Below are 19913 nucleotides of genomic sequence, written 5' to 3'. Positions count from 1 at the left end.
AAGTCAACACCAGCTCACATATATACTGGGGGGGGGGGGGGGGGGGGTAGCTACATAATAAATGGCCCTTTAACCAACACCCTGACCGCTTCCCTAAATGTTATAAAAGCAAGTCACTCCATTTACCTTTACTTGCACCCTGGCCCCGACCTTCAGTACCTTTTCTGATTGCAAACTCTCTTGTGGGGTCCTCCTAACCTTAAAGCTCCAAGAAAAAGTATCCCATTGCCACCAGCATGGCAGTTACCATTTGGATGAATTGTCCTGTCTCTTTTTAACCAATATTGGCCACAAGGCTTCTGCCAGTATTTCCCCAAGATGACTTTCTATAACAACATTCCACTGTGCCCTCGCCTTCTTGTAGGGAGGGGGGGGGGGGCAAATACTTCTGGATGAGTTGGCTAAATAAATAAAAGACATAATCTGTCAGACAGTGTTAGGACACAATTCACCAATTTGCATGCTGTTGATGCCCCCCTGAATAATGATCAGCAGTGGAATGGTTATCAGGAACACGTCTCACTCTGAAGACAACATTGCTCTGCATCCCTGTTACGGCTCATGAATAAGATTATTGCGTGGATTTTTGCACATGAGCAATTCTTTCCTTGCAGGATCACAGCGAAGAAAAAAAAGCAACTGCAGCATATTCTATATTTGGGCATTCCCTCCGGACACAACGCCAATTGACTTTTAAAGAAAAACCGGATGGCATTGGCATGCCATGCGATTGTGATGCAATTTTTTCCGTAGAAGACAACGGGAATCGATCACTAGCTATCCTTTCATGCGGGGCGTTGCAAATTTTAGAGCAAAAATGCTTCATCATGCGCTGATAATTGCACATTTGCAAACGCAATATTGGGTTGAAGTTTCTCAGCCCACTACTGCACTCACCCGTGTGAATGCAGCCTCAACCCCAAATATATCTTAACAGATGTGCTAGATCCTGCTGGAAAGATTATGAACAGTATTAACCATAATCACGATCTGACCAGAAACTGATTTCTCCATTCTTCAATATAATTTTCCCATAACTCAACAGCTGCCACAACCTCCGCTACATCACATGAAGGATATGTCCTCTTATGGTAGGAGGCTCACTTGGTTCAGATCTATGAATGTACTCCCTACCGCCTTTACATATTCTAGGACCCCTACAATGTGGTGGTTGGGAGAAAGGGGAGTATAAATAGACCTATTACCGACTCTAATAAGTTTCTAACCTCTAAACTCAACCCAAAATATTTCTAATTCTGCACCATTAGAAGGAAGGCCCTTCAGAAGCATAAATGTGCTTAATGCTCTATTAATCTTAAAGAGTATATATACTTTTTTGTTGGAGAATGTGACAGATTTAAGTGAGTGCTGGCAAACTTTGTAATATATTTTATTACTTGCCTTCATGTTTAAAAAGCTTGCTGAACTTCCATTCACAGCTACTTCAACTCCCTTGAGTGCAGATTGCTGTCGCTACGTGAAATCTGTACACTGCTTCTGTTAGCAGTGTACTGCATTTGCTCTGTGTACGGGGGGAGTCCGCTCTGGAGACAGATGCTTATTCTCACTCCTGCCGTCTCAGTACAACTGGCTACGGAGAGTCAAGCGGTATACAGATTTCACATAGCAGCAGTGATCTGGATCGAAGTAGTGGAGCTTCCGAAGCTGTAAGGATGGAAGTTTAGCAAGATTTTTAAACAAGGAGGCAAAATCAAGTCGTAAAATGTATGAGAAATTTTAATACCATCATATATCCCATTAAAACTAGAGATGAGCGAGCATACTCGCTAAGGCAAACTACTTGAGTATTGCCTTATGCGAGTACCTGCCCGCTCGTCTCTAAAGATTCGGGTCCCGGGGGGGGGGGGGGGGGGAGCGGTGAGTTGCGGGAGTGAGCGGAGGGGAGCGGGGGGAAAAGAGAGAGTGAGAGATCTCCCGGCTCTCCCCCGCCGCTCCCTGCCCCCCACCGGCACCCAAATCTTTTGAGACGAGCGGGCAGGTACTCGCATAAGGCACTACTCGCTCGAATAGTTTGCCTTAGCGAGTACGCTCACTCATCTCTAATTAAAACCATCTCTCACACAAAAAGAAGTAATGTTGGTAGTCTCAGGAGGTCCATCCAGGGCAGATGTCACAGAATTTCAGTGTGGACCCTCTGAACAAAAATTCCACGGCATTTACAGTAGCAGCAAAGTGGATGAGATTTTGAAAATCTCGTCCACATGCTGCAGAAATAATCCGCACAAAACCTGTACGGAACTGGACATGCAGTGTGGAATTCAATTCCGCAGTATGTCAATTTTATCACCATTTCCATTGTGGAATTCACCTCTTCTCAATGAGGGGGTGAATTCCGCACAGGAATACACGATAAAACTGGAACCAAGTGGGGCAGGTATGGAGGCAGGTTTCCTGTGGCTGATCTGCGGACATTCCACTGCAAATCAGCCCCCGTGTGGACCCAGGCTAATACTAGATCATGAATCCTATAGGACGACAGCTATAATCCCACCAAAAATGGCAATCCTACAGATTTATTAATAGGATAACCCCAAAATCAATGTCCAAGGCAGGATTGCAGAAATCATTAAAAAAGGTTTATTGAAAAATACATATATAATAAAAACATTTAAAAAAATAAAACAAAAGGGAACATGAAGGAAATGCAGCATCAATAAATAGGGAAATACATCACCTCCGGTCACACTTATAAGGCAGCGCAATCAAGCTCAAAGTCATGCACATAATATAGGGTTACCACGTAACCGAGGGTCTGGAAATCCCTGCGCCAGGGGACGAAGCTAAGGCTGAACCATGCGTGGCAGCGTGCAGGCCTTTCCAGACCCTTAGTTATGTGGTAACACTTTATCATGTGCATGACATTGAGCTTGGTTGCGCCTATTGTAGGTTAATATGAGCATGAGTTTCTTTGGAAACGTCCTACATCTGTGACCGGAGGTGATGGATTTCCCTTCTACCGATCCTGCGTTTCCTTCATGTTCTGCTTTTTTAAATGATTTTATCATTTATGTGAATTCTCAATAAACTATTTTTTTAATGATGATTTTTGCAGTCCTGTCTTGAACATTTCTTTTGCGGTTGTAATACCAGATCAGGTTGCTCCTAAACATCATTCTGGCACCATATATTGATACACAAGCCAAGATGCCTGCATGAATACCGCTGTAGTGAATGGCAGTGTGCAATCTTCACTTTCATCATCGCAATATGAAAACATCGATATGCAATATGTAGTCAAAGAAGAAAGTGAAACCAAATCAAACAGATCATTTTCAGACATTGCAAAAAAATAAATAATAAAAAAGTAAGCAGAAACAAATGTAATATAGCAGAAAAATCAATGCAGAGTTTGTTTGGAGGGAAAACTTTTCATTTATTTATACGCTTCTTATAAACAAACTCCATGTTTAAACGTAACATATATTAGGTGCGGTTCTGCTCATACCCACTTACAGATAATCCCACCTTTCTGCATTTTTACTTTGGTGTTTTAAAGTATAAATTTAAAGAGTCTGTAGTGTAGATCCCGGGTTGGAAGGTTGGTAAGATGCAATCTTACTACCTTACTTTTCACAGCAGCCTTCAGGGAGGTAGGGAGTGTAGTTCCCATCAACAAAATGATAATGTTAGCCGGGACCCAAAGTCTCCTCAGAGGAACAAAATGTCTTGCACTGTGGCCACGAGACTTTATCTTGCACTGCTCCTTCAATCATGAAACCATGCCGGTGTGGACTTCAGGTCACTATAATTTGGGAGTGTGGGACGTCAATGGTAATTGTATCTAAAAGTGACATTTTGTTGGGTTTTGAAAGATAGTGGGTTCCTTGATGCCTCACAAGATTGGATTTCTGGTTAAAGCATTTCCCACACTCTGGACAAATAAAAGGGCGCTCCCCTGTATGACTCCTCTGATGAATTTCATACTGACTTTTACGTGTAAAACCTCTCCCACATTCTGCGCAAGAATACAGCTTCTCTCCTGTATGAATTCTTTGATGTACAACAAGATCTGATCTATGGATAAAACGTTTCCCACATTCCGAACATGAAAACGGTTTCTCCCCCGAATGAATTCTCTGATGTCTTACAAGATCGGACTTCTGGATAAAACATTTCCCGCATTCCAAACATGGAAAAGGCCTCTCCCCTGTGTGAGTTCTCTGATGGTCAACAAGACTCGATTTATGAGTAAAACTCTTCCCACAGTCAGGGCAAGAAAATGGCTTCTCCCCTGAGTGACTTCTCTGATGTCTCTCAAGACGATCCTTAAGCGTAAAACATTTTCCGCATTCGGAACAAGAAAATGGTCTGTCTCCTGTGTGAATTCTCTGATGCTTCACAAGACCTGCTTTCTGGGTAAAGCATTTGCCACATTGTAGACATAAAAATGGTTTCTCTTCTTTTTCAGCTCTCTGTTGCATGCTAGCATAATCTGTACAGGTACATTTACATTCCCCACATTCCAGGCATGAAAACCTTTTCCTCTTTCCTTCGTGAACTTTCTGATGTGCAATAAGGCCCGATTTCTGGGTAAAACTTTTTTCACATTCCGGACATGCATATGGCTTCTCCCCTGTGTGGATTCTCTGATGTGCAACAAGAACTGACTTCTTTGTAAAGCTTTTACCACATTCCAAACATGGAAATGGCCTCTCCCCTGTGTGCGTCCTCTGGTGGTCAACAAGAACGGACTTCTTCTTAAAGCACTTGCCACATTCTGAACATATATATGGATTTCGTCCTGTGTGAGATCTCTGATGTTTAACTAACATTGATTTCTTGGCAAAACATTTCCCACATTCTAAACACAGTAACGGCTTTTCCTCTGTGTGAAGTCTCAGATGTTTAACCAGAACAGATTTCTTGCTAAAGGGTTTCCCACATTCAGAACATGAGTATGGCTTGTCCCCCATGTGAAATTTCAGATGTTCTAAAAGATAGGATTTCTGGGAAAAAGATTTGCTGCATTCATCACATGAAAATGGCCGGTCTCCATTGTGAATTTTCTGATGTTTAAAGAGATTCTCTCTATGCATGAAACTCTTCCCACATTCAAGACAAGAAAAGGGCTTCTCCCCCGTGTGAAATCTCTGATGTTCTAAAAGACGGAATTTAAATGTAAATGATTTACCACACTCGCCACAGAAAAACGGCCTGGAGTGGCTTCTCTTATGTCGGAAAAGGTTTGCCTCCTTTGCAAAATGCCGGCCACATTCAGAACATGGATATATTTTATACATTCTATGATCTGTATTTTGTGTAAACCTATGTGACTTCTCAGGATACAAGGGATCAGAGAACAGATCTGAACTAGGATGCATGTTCACCATTAATGGGTCTTCATATGAAAAATCGTGTGTGATGTCATCTTCGGTTTCAGAATCTGGAGGTATAAGATTTTGTTCGCCCAAGCTATGGCAACCTGAAGGAAAATAAAATCAATATTAGCCATAGTTATTCTTAAAACCAGATTAAAAAAAAAACATTTGTACTTTAACCCTTTCCAATCCAATTTGTATCCTGGTTTTCCTAGGGAGCTTACTCTTCTGCTGTTATACAACGGCGCTATCTGCTGGCTAAAGCCAGTACTGCATGAGGTGACACGTTGGATAGGTTCCGACAGCAGAGAGGCTGGCAGTATACAGTAAGAGCACCCAGACGGACGTCTTCCAACATCGGAGCTGTACAGCCTTAACTCATAATGTCTTCAGAGGTCAAACAGTGGATTGGAAAGGGTTAAGGCCATATTTACAGCACACAAAAAATTGACACAGCAAAAAAAGCTTCACAGTTTTCAGCGACCCCGCTTCTGCCACAAGTGAAATTTATAAATCAAAAATGACTCTGATCCTGGCCGTGTATTCACTTAGATGTAGGGCGCCAAGAGTGACTGCAGCATCTAAGTGAGGCAATATAGGAAAGGGGTTCCCTTTCACACCCAATATATGCCCTGGAATACCAGTGGATTGCTATAATAACTAACCTAGCAATGGCCCAACAAATCTGCCACCCTAGCACACCAAGGCGGCACTGAACACAGGAGTATTGCAGTGTATTACACCAGTGAACTGGGAGATTGGATGTTCATGTTCCCCAACACTTTATATTCCTTCTCAGACCCTACTTTACTGGGTTTGAAGAAAAAAAAATTACAAAACATTAGGCTGTTGTCACAGCTTTTGCGCAATGTGTGGGTTTTATTGTACTTTTTGCATGCGCAAATCGAGCCATGCTCCCATTGAAATAGGCAATTAAGTTAATTAGCTCAATATGCTCTATTTTTGTGCGTCAATGCGCAGGGCAATAGAGCGTACTGCACATTTTTCAACATTTCCTGCAAAAAACAAGCCCTCACACAGCTCAGTTCCCAGAAAACTAAAAATGCCAAGGGTCATAGAATGTGGCAGTGCAGATTCAATTGTTTTTCTTTAAAAATGTGTTTCTATTGTACAGAAGCAGTAAAAAAAAAGTTATGTTATTTTTACTGAATGGTGAACGCTGTAATAACAATACCCAAAAGCAATGGCGGAATTTATGGAGGCTTTTCAATCTGCCCCCCCAAAAATGTAGAAGTTAAAATGTAAAATAGAAGTTCTACAATACCATCATTATATGGACCCCAGAGTGGCGCCATTAATATTATTTGGCCCGCTAAAAACAAGCCCTCACACAACTATGTCAATGAGATAGAACTTCTGCAATATGATCATGAAAGACATTTGGTCCTTAACCCCTTCCCACCACGGGGCGTAACTATAGGTCCTGGCAGAGGGGTACTTAGCACAACAGAGCATACAGTTACAACTTGGGGCTAGCGCAAGATCATAAGAAATCTAACGCTGTCCAGCAGCGGGTGCTGGCTGTCACTGATAGCCGGGCTCCCACTGCAACAGCGAGGGTGCATCGGAGCAGCGACCCCCACTGTTAACTGAGTGTGCTCCCTCTGTAACGTCATTGGACTCTCGCGATATAATTGCGGAGACCCCGACGGGTTACCATGGCAACAGGATGCCAGATATCGGCATCCTGTATTGCCAGTGCCTGTGATCGTTTTAACAAGCGAGAAGTCTTGCAAAGCCTTATCATAGCGATCAAAGCTGATATGGTGCAAGTGCAAAATGTGTAAGCTAAAAAAAAAATGTACAAAAAAGAAAAAGTGTCGTCGTATCCGTAGTGACACATACAATAAGTTGACCACGCTTTTTATCCTGCAAAATCTGAGGCAAAAACGCAAATTTTTAGAATTTTGTCTCCCAAAAAAATGCAATAAAAAGGGATTTTAAAAAAGCCGTATGTACCCCAAAATGGTACCAATAAAAACTACAGCGCGTCTCGCAAAAATAAGCCCTCACAGAGCTCCGTACATGGAAAGATAAAAAAAGATAGTTATGGGACTTTGAATGCACCGATTTAGAAAAAAAAATGATTTCCAAAAAAGGGGGTTTTATTGCGGAAAGTGGAAAACACTTAAAAAAAAAAAATATATAAGAATTTTGGTATCATTGTAATCGTACCCACCTAAAGAAAAAATGGATTGTGTCACTTATGCTGCATGATTAACGCTGTAAAAAAAAAAACAAAAAAAAAACCTTTGGCAGAATTGATGCGTTTTCTCTTGCCGCTATCATAAAAAAAAAAAAAAAAATTTTGAAAAGTTTTACAATATAGTTTATGTACCCAAAAATGGCACCAATAAAAACTACAGTTGGCTACGCAAAAAAACAAGCCTTCATACGGCCGCGTTGAAGGAAAAATTAAAAAAGGAAGATGGAGATGAAAATCCGCCCAAAATAGTTGCGTCCCTAAGCCCAAAATAGGCCGTGTCCTTAAGGGGTTAAGGCACAAAATAGTCTGATCTCTAAGGGGTTAAACAGCCAGGACTAGAGGTTTCTTTATTCCCAGCCGTTGGAGCAGGAGCCCGGCTGGCAGCAGGAATTTGAGCCCCAGCTCTTCCCAGCATGGGACACCTGTGCCGGCTTAAACCTGCATCACCATAAAGAAAAGGTGTATGTGCAGGTTTAAAGTCCAATGGTGACCACCATGAAAAGGCTTTTTTGTAGTTACTAAGGGGTTAAACCTTAAACATATTTAAAGGCTTTATTCAAGTTTTGTTCTTGGGACCTTCCACCATTTCTGTAGCCTGTCTCTGGACTCCGTGTCCTTCTGTAGATGAGCTCTCCAGAACTGACCCCAGTATTCCAGATGTGTTCTCCCCAAAGCCCTACACAGCAGGATCACAATCTCCCTCTTTCTACTGGTTACACCTCTAGCTCTGCAGCCGAGTGTCCTACTTGCTTTCCCTGCTGCCAGACTGCTCTGTGGACTTGTTCTGAAGCTGTCAGAAATCACAACCAGAGATGAGTGAGCATACTCGCTAAAGGACAATTACTCGATCGAGCATTGCCCTTAGGGAGTATTTCCCCGCTCGGAAGAAAAGGTTCGGCTGCCGGCGCGGGTGAGAGGTGAGTTGTGGTAGTGAGCAGGGGGGAGCCCGCCACATCTTTTCTTCCGAGCGGGCAGGTACTCGCTAAGGGAAATGCTCGATCGAGTAATTGCCCTTAGCGAGTATGCTCGCTCATCTCTAATCACGAACCCCAAATCCTTCTCTGAAGTCCTGGATAACACAGAATGACCATTATGATACTTAGTCTGAGGATTTCTTCTCCTCAAGTACATTTAGAAAAATTGGATTGCAGTTTCCATTGTTTTGACCATTTTTCCAGTAAGGCCAAGTCGTTCTCTCTGTTCAAGACATCACTAGGCACATCAACCCCACAGTCAGTCATTATACAAGGATGTGTTGTGTGGCCTTTACACACCTTGGCTGATATCTACTGGACTTTCCTCCTCCTTACACGGATGACTGTCCATCATATACATCTCATCTTCATCTACAACTTCAACCTTAATATCAATCAAATCTTCACCCTGAATCAATACATGGAATAAATAATTCAAACACACATTTAGCAGAAACATTAAAAAAAAATCATCCCCCTTACCGCTTCGCTTTTATGAAGAACAATTAAAGGTTACGGACCGCTTTGCACTATTTATTTTCCTGTAAATGGGCGTCTTGTCAGCGCGATTACACTATACAAACTGCAGGCGTGATGTCACAGAGCCGGAGGAGCTGAGCGGACTGATATATAGTTTTATGGGGACAGAGTCAGTATTACTTGTATTTTATTCATTTACATCTCTGCTCATCCTGAGCTGAACAGTCCAGTCGGTGGAGCCATCAGTGACTGACAACTCCCCCTGTATATCCAGTCATACACAACTGTCAATCACCGATAGGACTGTCCATTAGAATAAAAAAAAAAAAAATGGATTATACCTACCTGATAATCAGGTTTCCAGGAGTCTCCACGACAGCACCAATTGAGATTTAACCTCTCAGTGTGTTCCTGTCCTATCAGGAGGAGGCAAAGCTCCCCCCCTTCCCTCAGTGGATTCTAACGAATTGCCGGGGTAGGAGCTCAACTTAAATTTTTTCCCTTAACCGGGGTTTTTTTCTTTAATAAAATTATATTATATATATGTTTTTTTATATTATATTATATAGTTTATTTTCTATCAATTTAGGGGGGGGGGGGGGGGAGGTACGGGTGCTGTCTTGGAGACTCCTGGAAACCTGATTATCAGGTAGGTATAATCCATTTTTTCCCCAGTCGTCTCCACGACAGCACCAATTGAGACGTACCAACTAAAGTTTCCCTAGGGTGGGATTGCTGCCGAGAGGACTTTGCGGCCGAAGGCCATGTCCTCGTCCTGCTGCACTTTTACCCTATAGTGTTTAACAAACGTGTGGGGTTTCTTCCAGACTGCGGCTTTGCATATCTGCTCGATCGAAGCTGAGCTATGTTCGGCCCATGAGGATGCTACTGCCCTTGTAGAATGGGCTTTAAGAGCTAAAAAGATTTCCTTCCCGAGGGCCTTATAGGACTCTATGATGGCTAGGCGGATCCACCTGGCTATGGAGCTTTTCGCTGGTTTGTTCCCTTTATTTGGGCCACTGAACTGGACGAACAAGTTGTCGTCCCGCCTCCAGTGGCTTGTCGCCTCTATGTAGCCTAGGACTGCTCTGCTAAAGTCCAGGCAGCTTAGGGTTTTTTCTTCCTCGTTTTTAGGTTTACTAAAAGATGAGGGGATTATGTCTTGGGACCTATGAAAATGTGATACTACTTTTGGCATAAACGCCGGGTCCGTTTTAAATACTAATTTGGTGTCCGAGATTTTCAGGAACGGGTGGCGAATGGACAAGGCCTGCAGCTCGCTAACCCGTCTTGCGGAGGTGATGGCTACTAAGAAAATGGTCTTGATAGTAAGCATTTTTATGGGTAGTGCTTCAATCGGCTCGAATGGTACCGTTGTCATGGCCCTTAGGGCCCAATTAAGGTTCCAGTCTGGAAAAAGATTTATGGGCCTAGGCCGTAATCTAGTTGCTGCTGCTAGAAACCTGTGGACCCATCTGTTGTCTGCGAACTTTGTGTCACATATGGTGCTAAGGGCTGCGACCTGGACCTTCAGGTTGCTTGGAGAGAGGCCCATCTCTAGGCCCTCCTGCAAGAACTCTAAGATTAGAGGGATGTCCGGGATAGAATCCCCGCGATCCCTTCCCTGTCTCCATGAGGAAAACCTTCTGGTAGATAAGGTGGGTAGTCTTTTTTCTGCTGGACATTAACGTTTCTACTACTCTCTCTGAGAATCCCTTCTCTTTTAGTGAGGATTCCTCAAGAGCCATGCTGTTAAGTGGAGCTTGTCTAGGCTCGGATGGCTCAGTGGCCCCTGCGATAGAAGATCTGTCCAGGTAGGGAAGATGACTGGGTCCTGGACGCTCAATGTTGCTACAAGACGGAACCAGCTTCTTTTGGGCCAGAAGGGGGTCACCAGGATTAGTGTGCATACCTGGGTTCTGAAATATTGTAAGACTCTGGGGATCAACGGTATAGGAGGAAAGGCGTACACCAGCCCCTCTCCCCAGTCTTGGCCTAGGACGTCTACTGCTGTTGGACGATCTCCTGGCCAGAGGGAGAAGAAATTGCTTACTTTGGCATTTTCCCTGGTTGCGAACAGGTCCAATTGTGGGGTCCCCCACTGGTTGATCAGGATTCTGAATGCTTTCAGGGAGAGAGACCATTCTCCTGGGTCTATTTGCCTCCTGCTGAGAAAGCCCGCTTTTTGGTTTAGCGTCCCCTTCAAATGGGTTGCCGTGATCGAGAGGATCCGGCCCTCTGCCCAGTGGAAAATTTTCTGTGCGATGTTTTGCAGAGCGGGAGATCTTGTGCCCCCTTGGTGTCGTATATGGGCAACCGCGGTGATATTGTCTGACAGTATCTTTATATGCTGGTCCCGTAGCGAGTTCCCTAACTGCTGTAGGACCTGCCATACGGCCTGTAGTTCCCTGTAATTTGAGGACTGTTCTTTTGTCCTTTGAGGCCATGGGCCCTGAAAGAACTGGTTCCCCACATGCGCTCCCCATCCCCAGGCGCTTGCATCCGTTGTGATGTGAGTGGCTGGGTTTTGTAGCCAATGAACCCCTCTCCGCAGGTTCTCTGGGGATGTCCACCAACGCAGGCATGTTTTCACCGCGCTTGGAATGTACATTCTTGTCCCTAGAGAGGACTGCCTTTTGTCCCACGTGGATAGGACTGAGGCTTGCAGAGCTCTGGTGTGAGCCTGGGCCCATGCCACTCCTGGAATGCATGACGTCAAGCTTGCCAGGAGAGACATGGCTTCCCGAATTGTGCATAATCGTCTCCGTAAAAAGGTTTTGACTAGCCGTCGGATTTTTTGTATTTTCTCCTCAGGTAGGCAGGAGCATTGCGATTCTGAGTCGAGCGTTATACCCAGAAACGTTTTCTGTTTGTCGGGATCTAGGCTGGATTTTTCCCAGTTTATGATCCATCCTAAGGATTGGAGAAGTTCTAGCAATATCCTCAGGTGTTTCGTTAGGAGTTCTCTGGACTCTGCTATTATTAAAATATCGTCCAGGTAGGGTACTATTAGGACCGACTTCTTCCTCAGGTAGGCGGCTACCTCTGCCATAATTTTGGTGAAGATTCTGGGTGCTGAGGAGATCCCGAAGGGCAGGCATCTGAATTGATGGTGCCCTATTCCTTTGCCCATATTCACTGTAAGCCTTAGGTATTTCCGGGACCCCTCGTGGATCGGTACGTGGAAATAAGCATCCTTTAAATCGATGGATGCCATGTAGGCTCCTTTGGGAATCAACTTTATCGTTGAGGAGATGGACTCCATCTTGAATTTTCTGTATCTGATGCAGGTGTTCAGAGGTTTCAGGTTCACTATCATCCGCTGTTTCCCACAGGGTTTCCTTACTAGGAAGAGCCTGGAATAATGGCCCTGGGTTTCCTCGTTTTGCGGCACGGGGGATATTGCATTTAGTTGTTGCAGGTCCCCAACGCTTTGCCTTAGTAGGTGTAACTGTTGTTTAGAGCCTCCCGTGATAATGAATTTTCTTCTGGGGAGGGACACCAGCTCTATCCGGTATCCCTGCTGTAAGATCTTTGGGATCCATGGGCCTTCGGAAATCGCGGCCCCTTGATCCACAAAGCCCCCCAGCCTTGCCCCTACGGGGATGGCGTCAGGGTCTCTGCTTTGGCTCCCCCTGGTGGGGGTTAAAGAGGATGTTCCTTCCTCTGCCCCCCTTGGGGTAACTCCAGCGGCCTGTCTTGCCCTTGCCTCGGTAGGCCTCTGGCTGTTGCCTTGGGGCCCGGAAGAAGGTCTTCCCTCTCTGTGGCTTTTCTTCCGGGAATCCCTTCTTTTTGTCGGCCGCCTTCTCTAGAATCTTGTCAAGGTCCGGTCCGAACAAAAACTGGCCGTAGAACGGGAGGGAGCATAGCTTATTTTTTGAGGGTAGGTCGCCTGATCACGATTTCAGCCATAACACTCTTCTGGCTGAGTTAGACCGGGCTGTAGCTGTCGCCGAGAGTTTGACAGTTTCGGCCGCGGCGTCCGCTAGGAAATTTGTTGCCATACGCAGGATCGGAAGGGAATTTAGGATCTGTTCCCTCAGCGTCTTATTGGTTAGGTGTAGCTGTAGCTGTTCTAGCCATACCCCCAGAGTTCGCGCCACACAAGTGGCTGCGATCCCTGGCCTAAGTATGTTTGCCGCTGCCTCCCATGATTTCTTTAGAAGGCCCTCAGCTTTGCGATCCATGGGATCTTTTAACTGTGCGGCGTCCTCAAAGGGCAGGGTCGTTTTCCTGGCTACTTTGGCCACTGGGACGTCTACCTTAGGTACCTCCTCCCAGCTTGCGCAAACTTCCTCCTCGAATGGGTACCTTCTTTTTACCCCTCTAGTGGAGGAGGAGCTTGCGTCTGATTTCCTCCACTCTTTTTGGATTATTTTGGTGATATTCTTGTGGACAGGGAAGGTATGCTTGCGCCTCTCCCCTAGTCCCCCAAATATCTCATCTTGTAGGGTACGTGGTTCTCTGGGCTCTTCCATTTTTAGTGTAGCCCTGACTGACTTAATCAATTCCATTAAGTCGTCCTGATGGAATAAGTATTTTTTGTAGTCCTCCTAATCTGAGGACTCCTCGGCCGCCTGTTCCTCTTGCTCCGACCCGATAGAACTCTCGGAGTCGGAAGGAACATACGCCCTTTTCTGGCATTTCGCTGGCGGCGCCAGCTGTGTTTTAGGGCTGATCTAACCTCTTCTTTCACCAGCTTCCTAACGTCCTCCCAATTCCTCTTTAACTAGCCTAGCTACGCATGCCTTGCATAGAGGCCTCTGGTACGTAGCTGGCAGTTTTATCCCGCATTCCACGCATTTTCTGAGTTTTGTTCTGGGGGAGATGTCTTTTTTATCCCCCTGACAAATAAAGCATTTTTGAAGGTAAATATGCAATTTTCCATACACAATACACTGGATCTTTGCATTGTATTTTTTGCCGCACTGGCTACTTACGGCCGCTGAGGCTGAGGTTTCAGCTGTCTCTGGGGCTGGAGCACTCATTACTATACCGGTGCTGCAGTGGTTTGTTCTGGCTTCTCTCAGGTTCCTTTTTTTTTTTTTTAAATTTTCGCGCTCCTGCGCTAAGCCCCGCCCCCTCCGCTCCTGATGCAGACGCGATGACGTCATCGCGCTGGACACGCGACGCGGCGCCCCGCCCCCCGCAGTCGAAGGGCTTCCTGGAGCACCGCGCTCTTCTGCAGGGAGGACGAGGGGGACTGAGGCTCCCGCTTTGTACCCCCCATGGGCCGCCGCGGGAGGAACCTGGCTCGGGGGTTACCACCCCATGTGGTGTCCCGGGAGTAGTCTGGCTTGGAAGGGAGGACAGGCTGACCCACTGCCCTCCGATCCGCCTGTAAGTAATCCTGGCTGGCTTCTCCACCAGCTCCTCTCAGAGATCCTGCCTCCTGGCAGGACAGGAAGACACTGAGGAAAGTGGGGAAGGGGGGGAGCTTTTAACCTCTCAGTGTGTTCCTGTCCTATCAGGAGGAGGCAATCTCAATTGGTGCTGTCGTGGAGACGACTGGGGGAAATACAGGTTATACTGAATATTTTCAAATAAAACTGTACATAAATCTGCTCAGCTCCTCCGCCTCTGTAACATCATGCCTGCAGTGTTGACAGCGTGTTCAAGCTGACAGACTCCTTTTGTGTTTTTGGAAATAAAGACGTTTTGTAATTGGTTTTCTTTAAAAAATTCTGATTGTTTGGTTTCTAAGATTGTATTAACATAGTTGCAGACGTCGGGGGAAATGTTGTCCAGAAATCAAACAACTCGTTTAAAGGGGAGAAGGGAGGGGGAGCTGAGTTGATCATTGCTAGGAACACTCCTCAGCCAACAAGCTAAATGTAGCAAAGCCTGCATATCAAGTATGAGGCTTTCAAAATGCACGAGAAGCAAAACTCATTGCAGAAAAACACAAATGCATAACTTTTTCTGTAGGGACTTAGTAAGATGTGTATATTGATTTATCATGCACAAACTATTTAATAAGTTTTATTTACAAACATGAATGAATGAATAAAAGGTCCACACAGCTAATTTCCAGAGTATATAGAGTAGATCTACTTTGATTTGACGGACCTCAACCCCAAATACCTGATTATCTTCTGATGCAAAGGGATTTTCATCTAGACCATCCTGGGTGTACGAAGGAGTTTGACACCCCTCTGTTGGATTCCTCTTACTGGATACATCTGTTAAAAAAAACAAAAAACAGTGATTGAATACTTTGCAGAAGAATTACTATGTAAAAGGTGCCAGAATTCTGGCTAAAACTGCGCCGAAAAAATAGAATACACATTACACATTTTAGAGGCGTTTTATGACTTATAAACACCTTTGCCTTAATTGGCAGACGCCATCGCTTGCGTTTTCCCAATTGCCAGGAAAATGTGCGCACTTCCAGCTGCTCCTAGCGCCCTAAGGACTTATTCCCACGTGCGTATATCAGCCGGGTTTTTACTCTCGGCCAATATACGCTGTCCCTCTCTGCAGGGGGAGGAGGCGGGCCAGGCCGGGAGCTGTGCACTGAGCTCCCACCCCCTCTGCCCCTCACCACTAGTTGCAAACAGTGGCAAGGGGCAGAGGGGGTGGAAGCTCAGTGCACTGCTCCTGTCCTGCCTCCTCCCCCTGCAGAGAGAGACAGTGTATATCAGCCGGGTGTGAAAACCCAACCGATATATGCACGACGGAATAAGCTCTAAAGAAGTATTGCAGTATAAGGCACAAGTGATCAAGTAATTGCAGGTGTACAAGACTAATCCTGTAGTGGGACTAAAAAAAAAAAACAAAACAAAAAAAAAACACAACACTTTATTAATAAAAAAATTTAAAGACTTCAAAAAAGAAAACCCCTAAAAGCACCAAAAAGTTACTATACAAGTCTCTGAGAGAGCATGCACACAGGAGTCTGAACAGAGACAGATTTTTGGGCAGTCATGCGGACTTCAGCAGCAGGCACTGCAAGAACCAGGAAGAGGTCGAGCATGAAAAATACAGCAACTGGCTCCCTGTCACCTGCCAGAACAGCACCACATACGTTAGTTTATGGTGATTTAGGCAGGTAACCGGTCCCCTTTAAACATGTAATTGGCATTATCAGGTTTGTAAAAGTTGATACTATTAAAATATCACATGAAGAACGTCGCATAGAAAAAAAAACAAAACAAAAAAAAAACAACATGCAGAATTCCTTTTTGTTTTTGTGACCTCGTCTAAAAAGAGACATAAATTTATCAAAAAGCCGTATGCACCTCAAAAACGATACCAATACAAAATTACAGCTCCTCTCACACAAAAAAAAAACAAAAAAAAAAACACAAGCCTAACTTGTGGAAAGTAAGAAAAAAATTTGGGTCTTAGAATATTTCAACGAAAGCAATTTTTTCTAAACATTGCAACAAAAACTATATAATTTTGGCATCCCCATAGTTGCACTGACCCGCAAAAGAAAGTGAACAGGTCATTTGTGTTGCCGCATTTACGGTGCAATTGTGTTTTCATTTCACCCCACAGTTTTTCAGTAAATAATATTAAACATTAAACGAAAACTTAAAAAAAAATGTATCTCGTCCTGCAAGAAACAAAAACTCATACAACTATCTGATAAAAGGTTAAAAAAAAAATTATAACAACACACACACACACACACACACACACACACACACACACTATATATAAATAATAATAAATGTCACTTGGAAAACATGAACAAAAAATGAAAATGAAAAAAAAAAAACAAACTGAATAATCTCGGATCTTGAAAAGGTTAATTACATGCACCATTATTTTGGTGTAAATTAGGCTGCCTGTCCACAAAAGATTTTTCACTGCGTTTCCCGCAGCGATAATCCTGCCGCGAGAAACACAGTGAACGCTTTCTATAGACTACTATGGAAAGCGCAACCCCACTGTCCATGAGCGAAGAATCATTGCCATTCTCCACTCGCGTGATCTAAATCGCAGCATGCTGTGATTTACCGCGATTCTCCGTGGTGAGCCTGTCAGTTAGGCTAAGCGCGGAGAGCTGTCAGCTCTCCCCGGCGGCGGCTCCCATGGCGGAGATCTGCCGCGGGATATCGCTACGCCCGTGAACAGAAGGCCTAAATCTAGCTAAGAGCTGACATGGGGAGAAGTGTAACACATCTAGCAAGATGCAACAAATTATTTTCACAGTAAGGGCTAATAGGAAATAAATCCGACGCCACGAGCCGGCCTAGACTCGTTTCAGGCTGTCTAAATGTAGGACAGAATTAGTAAATCCCCCTCTTTATTTATATACGACTAGCTTACCCGTCACGCGTTGCTGCGAAGACAGACAGACAGACATTCATTCGTTTTTATATATCTAGATAACAACCAATCACAGCGCAGCTTTCATGTTACCTCAGTGGTATAATATATAACAACCAATCACAGCGCAGCTTTCATGTTACCTTAGCAGTATAAAATTTAACAACCAATCACAGCGCAGCTTTCATGTTACCTCAGCAGTAAGAGAAATAACCAATCACAGCGCAACTTTTATTCTGCCTCAGCAATATAAAAAATAGCAACCAATCATAGCGCAGCTTTCATGTTACCTCTGCGGTATTATATATAGCAACCAATCACAGCACAGCTTTCATGTTACCTCAGTGGTATAATATATAACCACGAATCGCAGCACAGCTTTCATGCAACCTCAGTAGTATAAGAAGTAGCCACCAATCACAGCACAGCTTTCATGTTGCCTCAGCAGTATAAGAAATAGCAACCAATCACAGCACAGCTTTCATTTTACCTCAGCATTCTCAATATCCAGCAATTGTCTTGCGAAACGTTCGGCGGATGCATCATCTTTTAGTTGAACACTCATCCCGTTGCTCGTAATGCCTTTTGCTTTCGTGCTTGAGATGGAAATCAAACGATCTTTGTCTGGGGGCATAGCTGTCGACGATGCTCGCACGCGCGCCACCTATCGTAGGATAGTTGTACTATGCCAGTAACCTTCCCAGGAGTGTACTCAGCAACTTCCCAAAGTTTCATGGCAATTGGATGAATGGTGTAGTAATGCATAAAGGACAGACAGACAGACATACATTCATTTATATATATCAGGAAGTGAGAGAATTAGATTCCGTATGTAAAATTTGTTTTGCGCTTAGAATTGAATAATCGACTTGGGACCCATTAGCGTTTCCTATTTATGACATAATCAATGCCCGTGCCAAATTTCATGTTTCTATGTGAGAAAATTACATTCCGTACGTAAAATTTGGACGCTAATTCTTTGGCGTATAGAATTGAATGATCGAGTTGGGACCCATTAGCTTTTCCTATTTATGACATAATCAATGCTCGTGCCAAATTTCAAGTTTCTATGACATTGGGAAGCGAGTAAATTAGATTCCGTACGTAAAATTTGGACGCTAATTCTTTGGCGCATAGAATTGAATAATCAAGTTGGGACCCATTAACATTTCCTATTTATGACATAATCAATGCTCGTGCCAAATTTCATGTTTCTACAACATCGGGAAGTGAGAGAATTAGTGGCAATGATGAAAATCGAACGATCTACGTGGGGGGGGGGGTCGTAACTGTCGACGACGCTCGCACGCGCGCCATTTATCGTAGCATAAATGTACTATGCCTATAATCTTCCCAGGAGTGTACTCAACAACTTCCCAAAGTTTCATGGCGATCGGATGAATGGTGTAGTAGCGCATAAAGGACAAACAGACAGACAGACACGCACGCAGACAGACACACAGACACACAGACATTCAATTTTATATATATATAGATGATCAGGTGAGGCATTGTGACCCTTGAAACTGCCCTCTCCTTTACAATAATTGAAAATCCCTCTTACACTGCTGGTCTGCCATCATATACATCTCTTCTTCCTCCTCTTCCTCCTCCTCTTCTTCCTTCTTCTCATCCTCCTCTTCCTCTTTTTTCGTTTCCTCCTCTTCCTCTTCTTCATCTATAATTTCAACTTTAATATCAAGCAGATCTTCACTCTGGATAGACAAGATAAAAAAATTAATAATTAAAAAAAAAAAAAAAAATAGCTAGTCTAATGACTCCGTGCTAAATGACATTCGAATATCTGGTGATACCTCCGCTCCAAATACTTGATGGTCCTGTGAGACACTGGAATTTTCCTCTGGACGATCCTGGGGACACTTCTCTGCTGGCCTTGTTTCACTGGATCCATCTAGAAGATATACACAGTGTATAAGGACACATCTACTAAATGGTGGACGCCAGATTTCTGACATACAGAAGTTACAGTTGTGGCGCAGGTACTATAGCTTCAACTCTGAAAGTTGACACCAGGCCTGATCTTTTACAAGGGCAAGTCAAAAATTATCTGCACTTCAGTTTAATTAAAACTTCTGTCGGCTGCACTGTCTTATCGATGCTTTCCGTTGTAAGTTGCTGCCTAAGTCCCTGCGGTTTGAATGTGTTAAGTCAGTTCATTTGTGATTGCAGTGCGAGAAAAAAAAATGTCTACCCCACTTGTGATTTGCACAAAAGAAGAGCAGCGTGCAGTGCTTTGTTTTTTGAGCCTGAGAGTAAACAACAGAGTATGGAATGGAAACATCCTCAATTACCTACCAAGAAAAAGTTCAAAAGTCAAGCATTAGCTTGAAAAATGACGTTTACAGTTTTTTTGGCTGTATTGGAACTTTGGAAGGTAAAATGTTCAACAATCAACAGTGCTCATTACATTGAGATGCTCACTGAAGAGCTGAAGCCCAAAATTCAAACAAAACGCAGAGAACTGCTCTTCCACACACCACTGCCCATACTGTTGACACTCTCCAAAAACTTTGTCCTATAGTCCTGCTCTTGTCCCATCTGACTATCACCTGTTTGGTCCCCTGTGAGAAGCCCTAAGAGGACGAAGATTTA

At 44.1% G+C, this 19913-nt stretch overlaps 1 protein-coding gene across 1 annotated transcript in view; it reads right to left on the bottom strand.

Moving 5' to 3' along the window:
- Positions 1–3375: 3375 nt before the first annotated feature.
- The window catches only part of LOC136587433 (zinc finger protein 850-like), a 57105-nt gene continuing 40567 nt past the window's right edge, over positions 3376–19913 (bottom strand). The window contains exons 16-20 of the mRNA XM_066586000.1: positions 19115–19212; positions 18865–19015; positions 15105–15202; positions 8841–8949; positions 3376–5443 (exon numbers count right to left, since the gene is read on the bottom strand). Of these exons, the coding sequence (XP_066442097.1) occupies positions 3756–5443; positions 8841–8949; positions 15105–15202; positions 18865–19015; positions 19115–19212 (2144 nt within the window). The 3' untranslated portion in view covers positions 3376–3755. The remainder of the gene's footprint in view (positions 5444–8840; positions 8950–15104; positions 15203–18864; positions 19016–19114; positions 19213–19913) is intronic.

This window comes from Eleutherodactylus coqui, chromosome 13 (assembly GCF_035609145.1).
Source record: "Eleutherodactylus coqui strain aEleCoq1 chromosome 13, aEleCoq1.hap1, whole genome shotgun sequence".
Taxonomy (NCBI): domain Eukaryota; kingdom Metazoa; phylum Chordata; class Amphibia; order Anura; family Eleutherodactylidae; genus Eleutherodactylus; species Eleutherodactylus coqui.
Note: the sequence above shows the minus strand (reverse complement) of the source record. Positions and strands in the feature narration are given on the sequence as shown.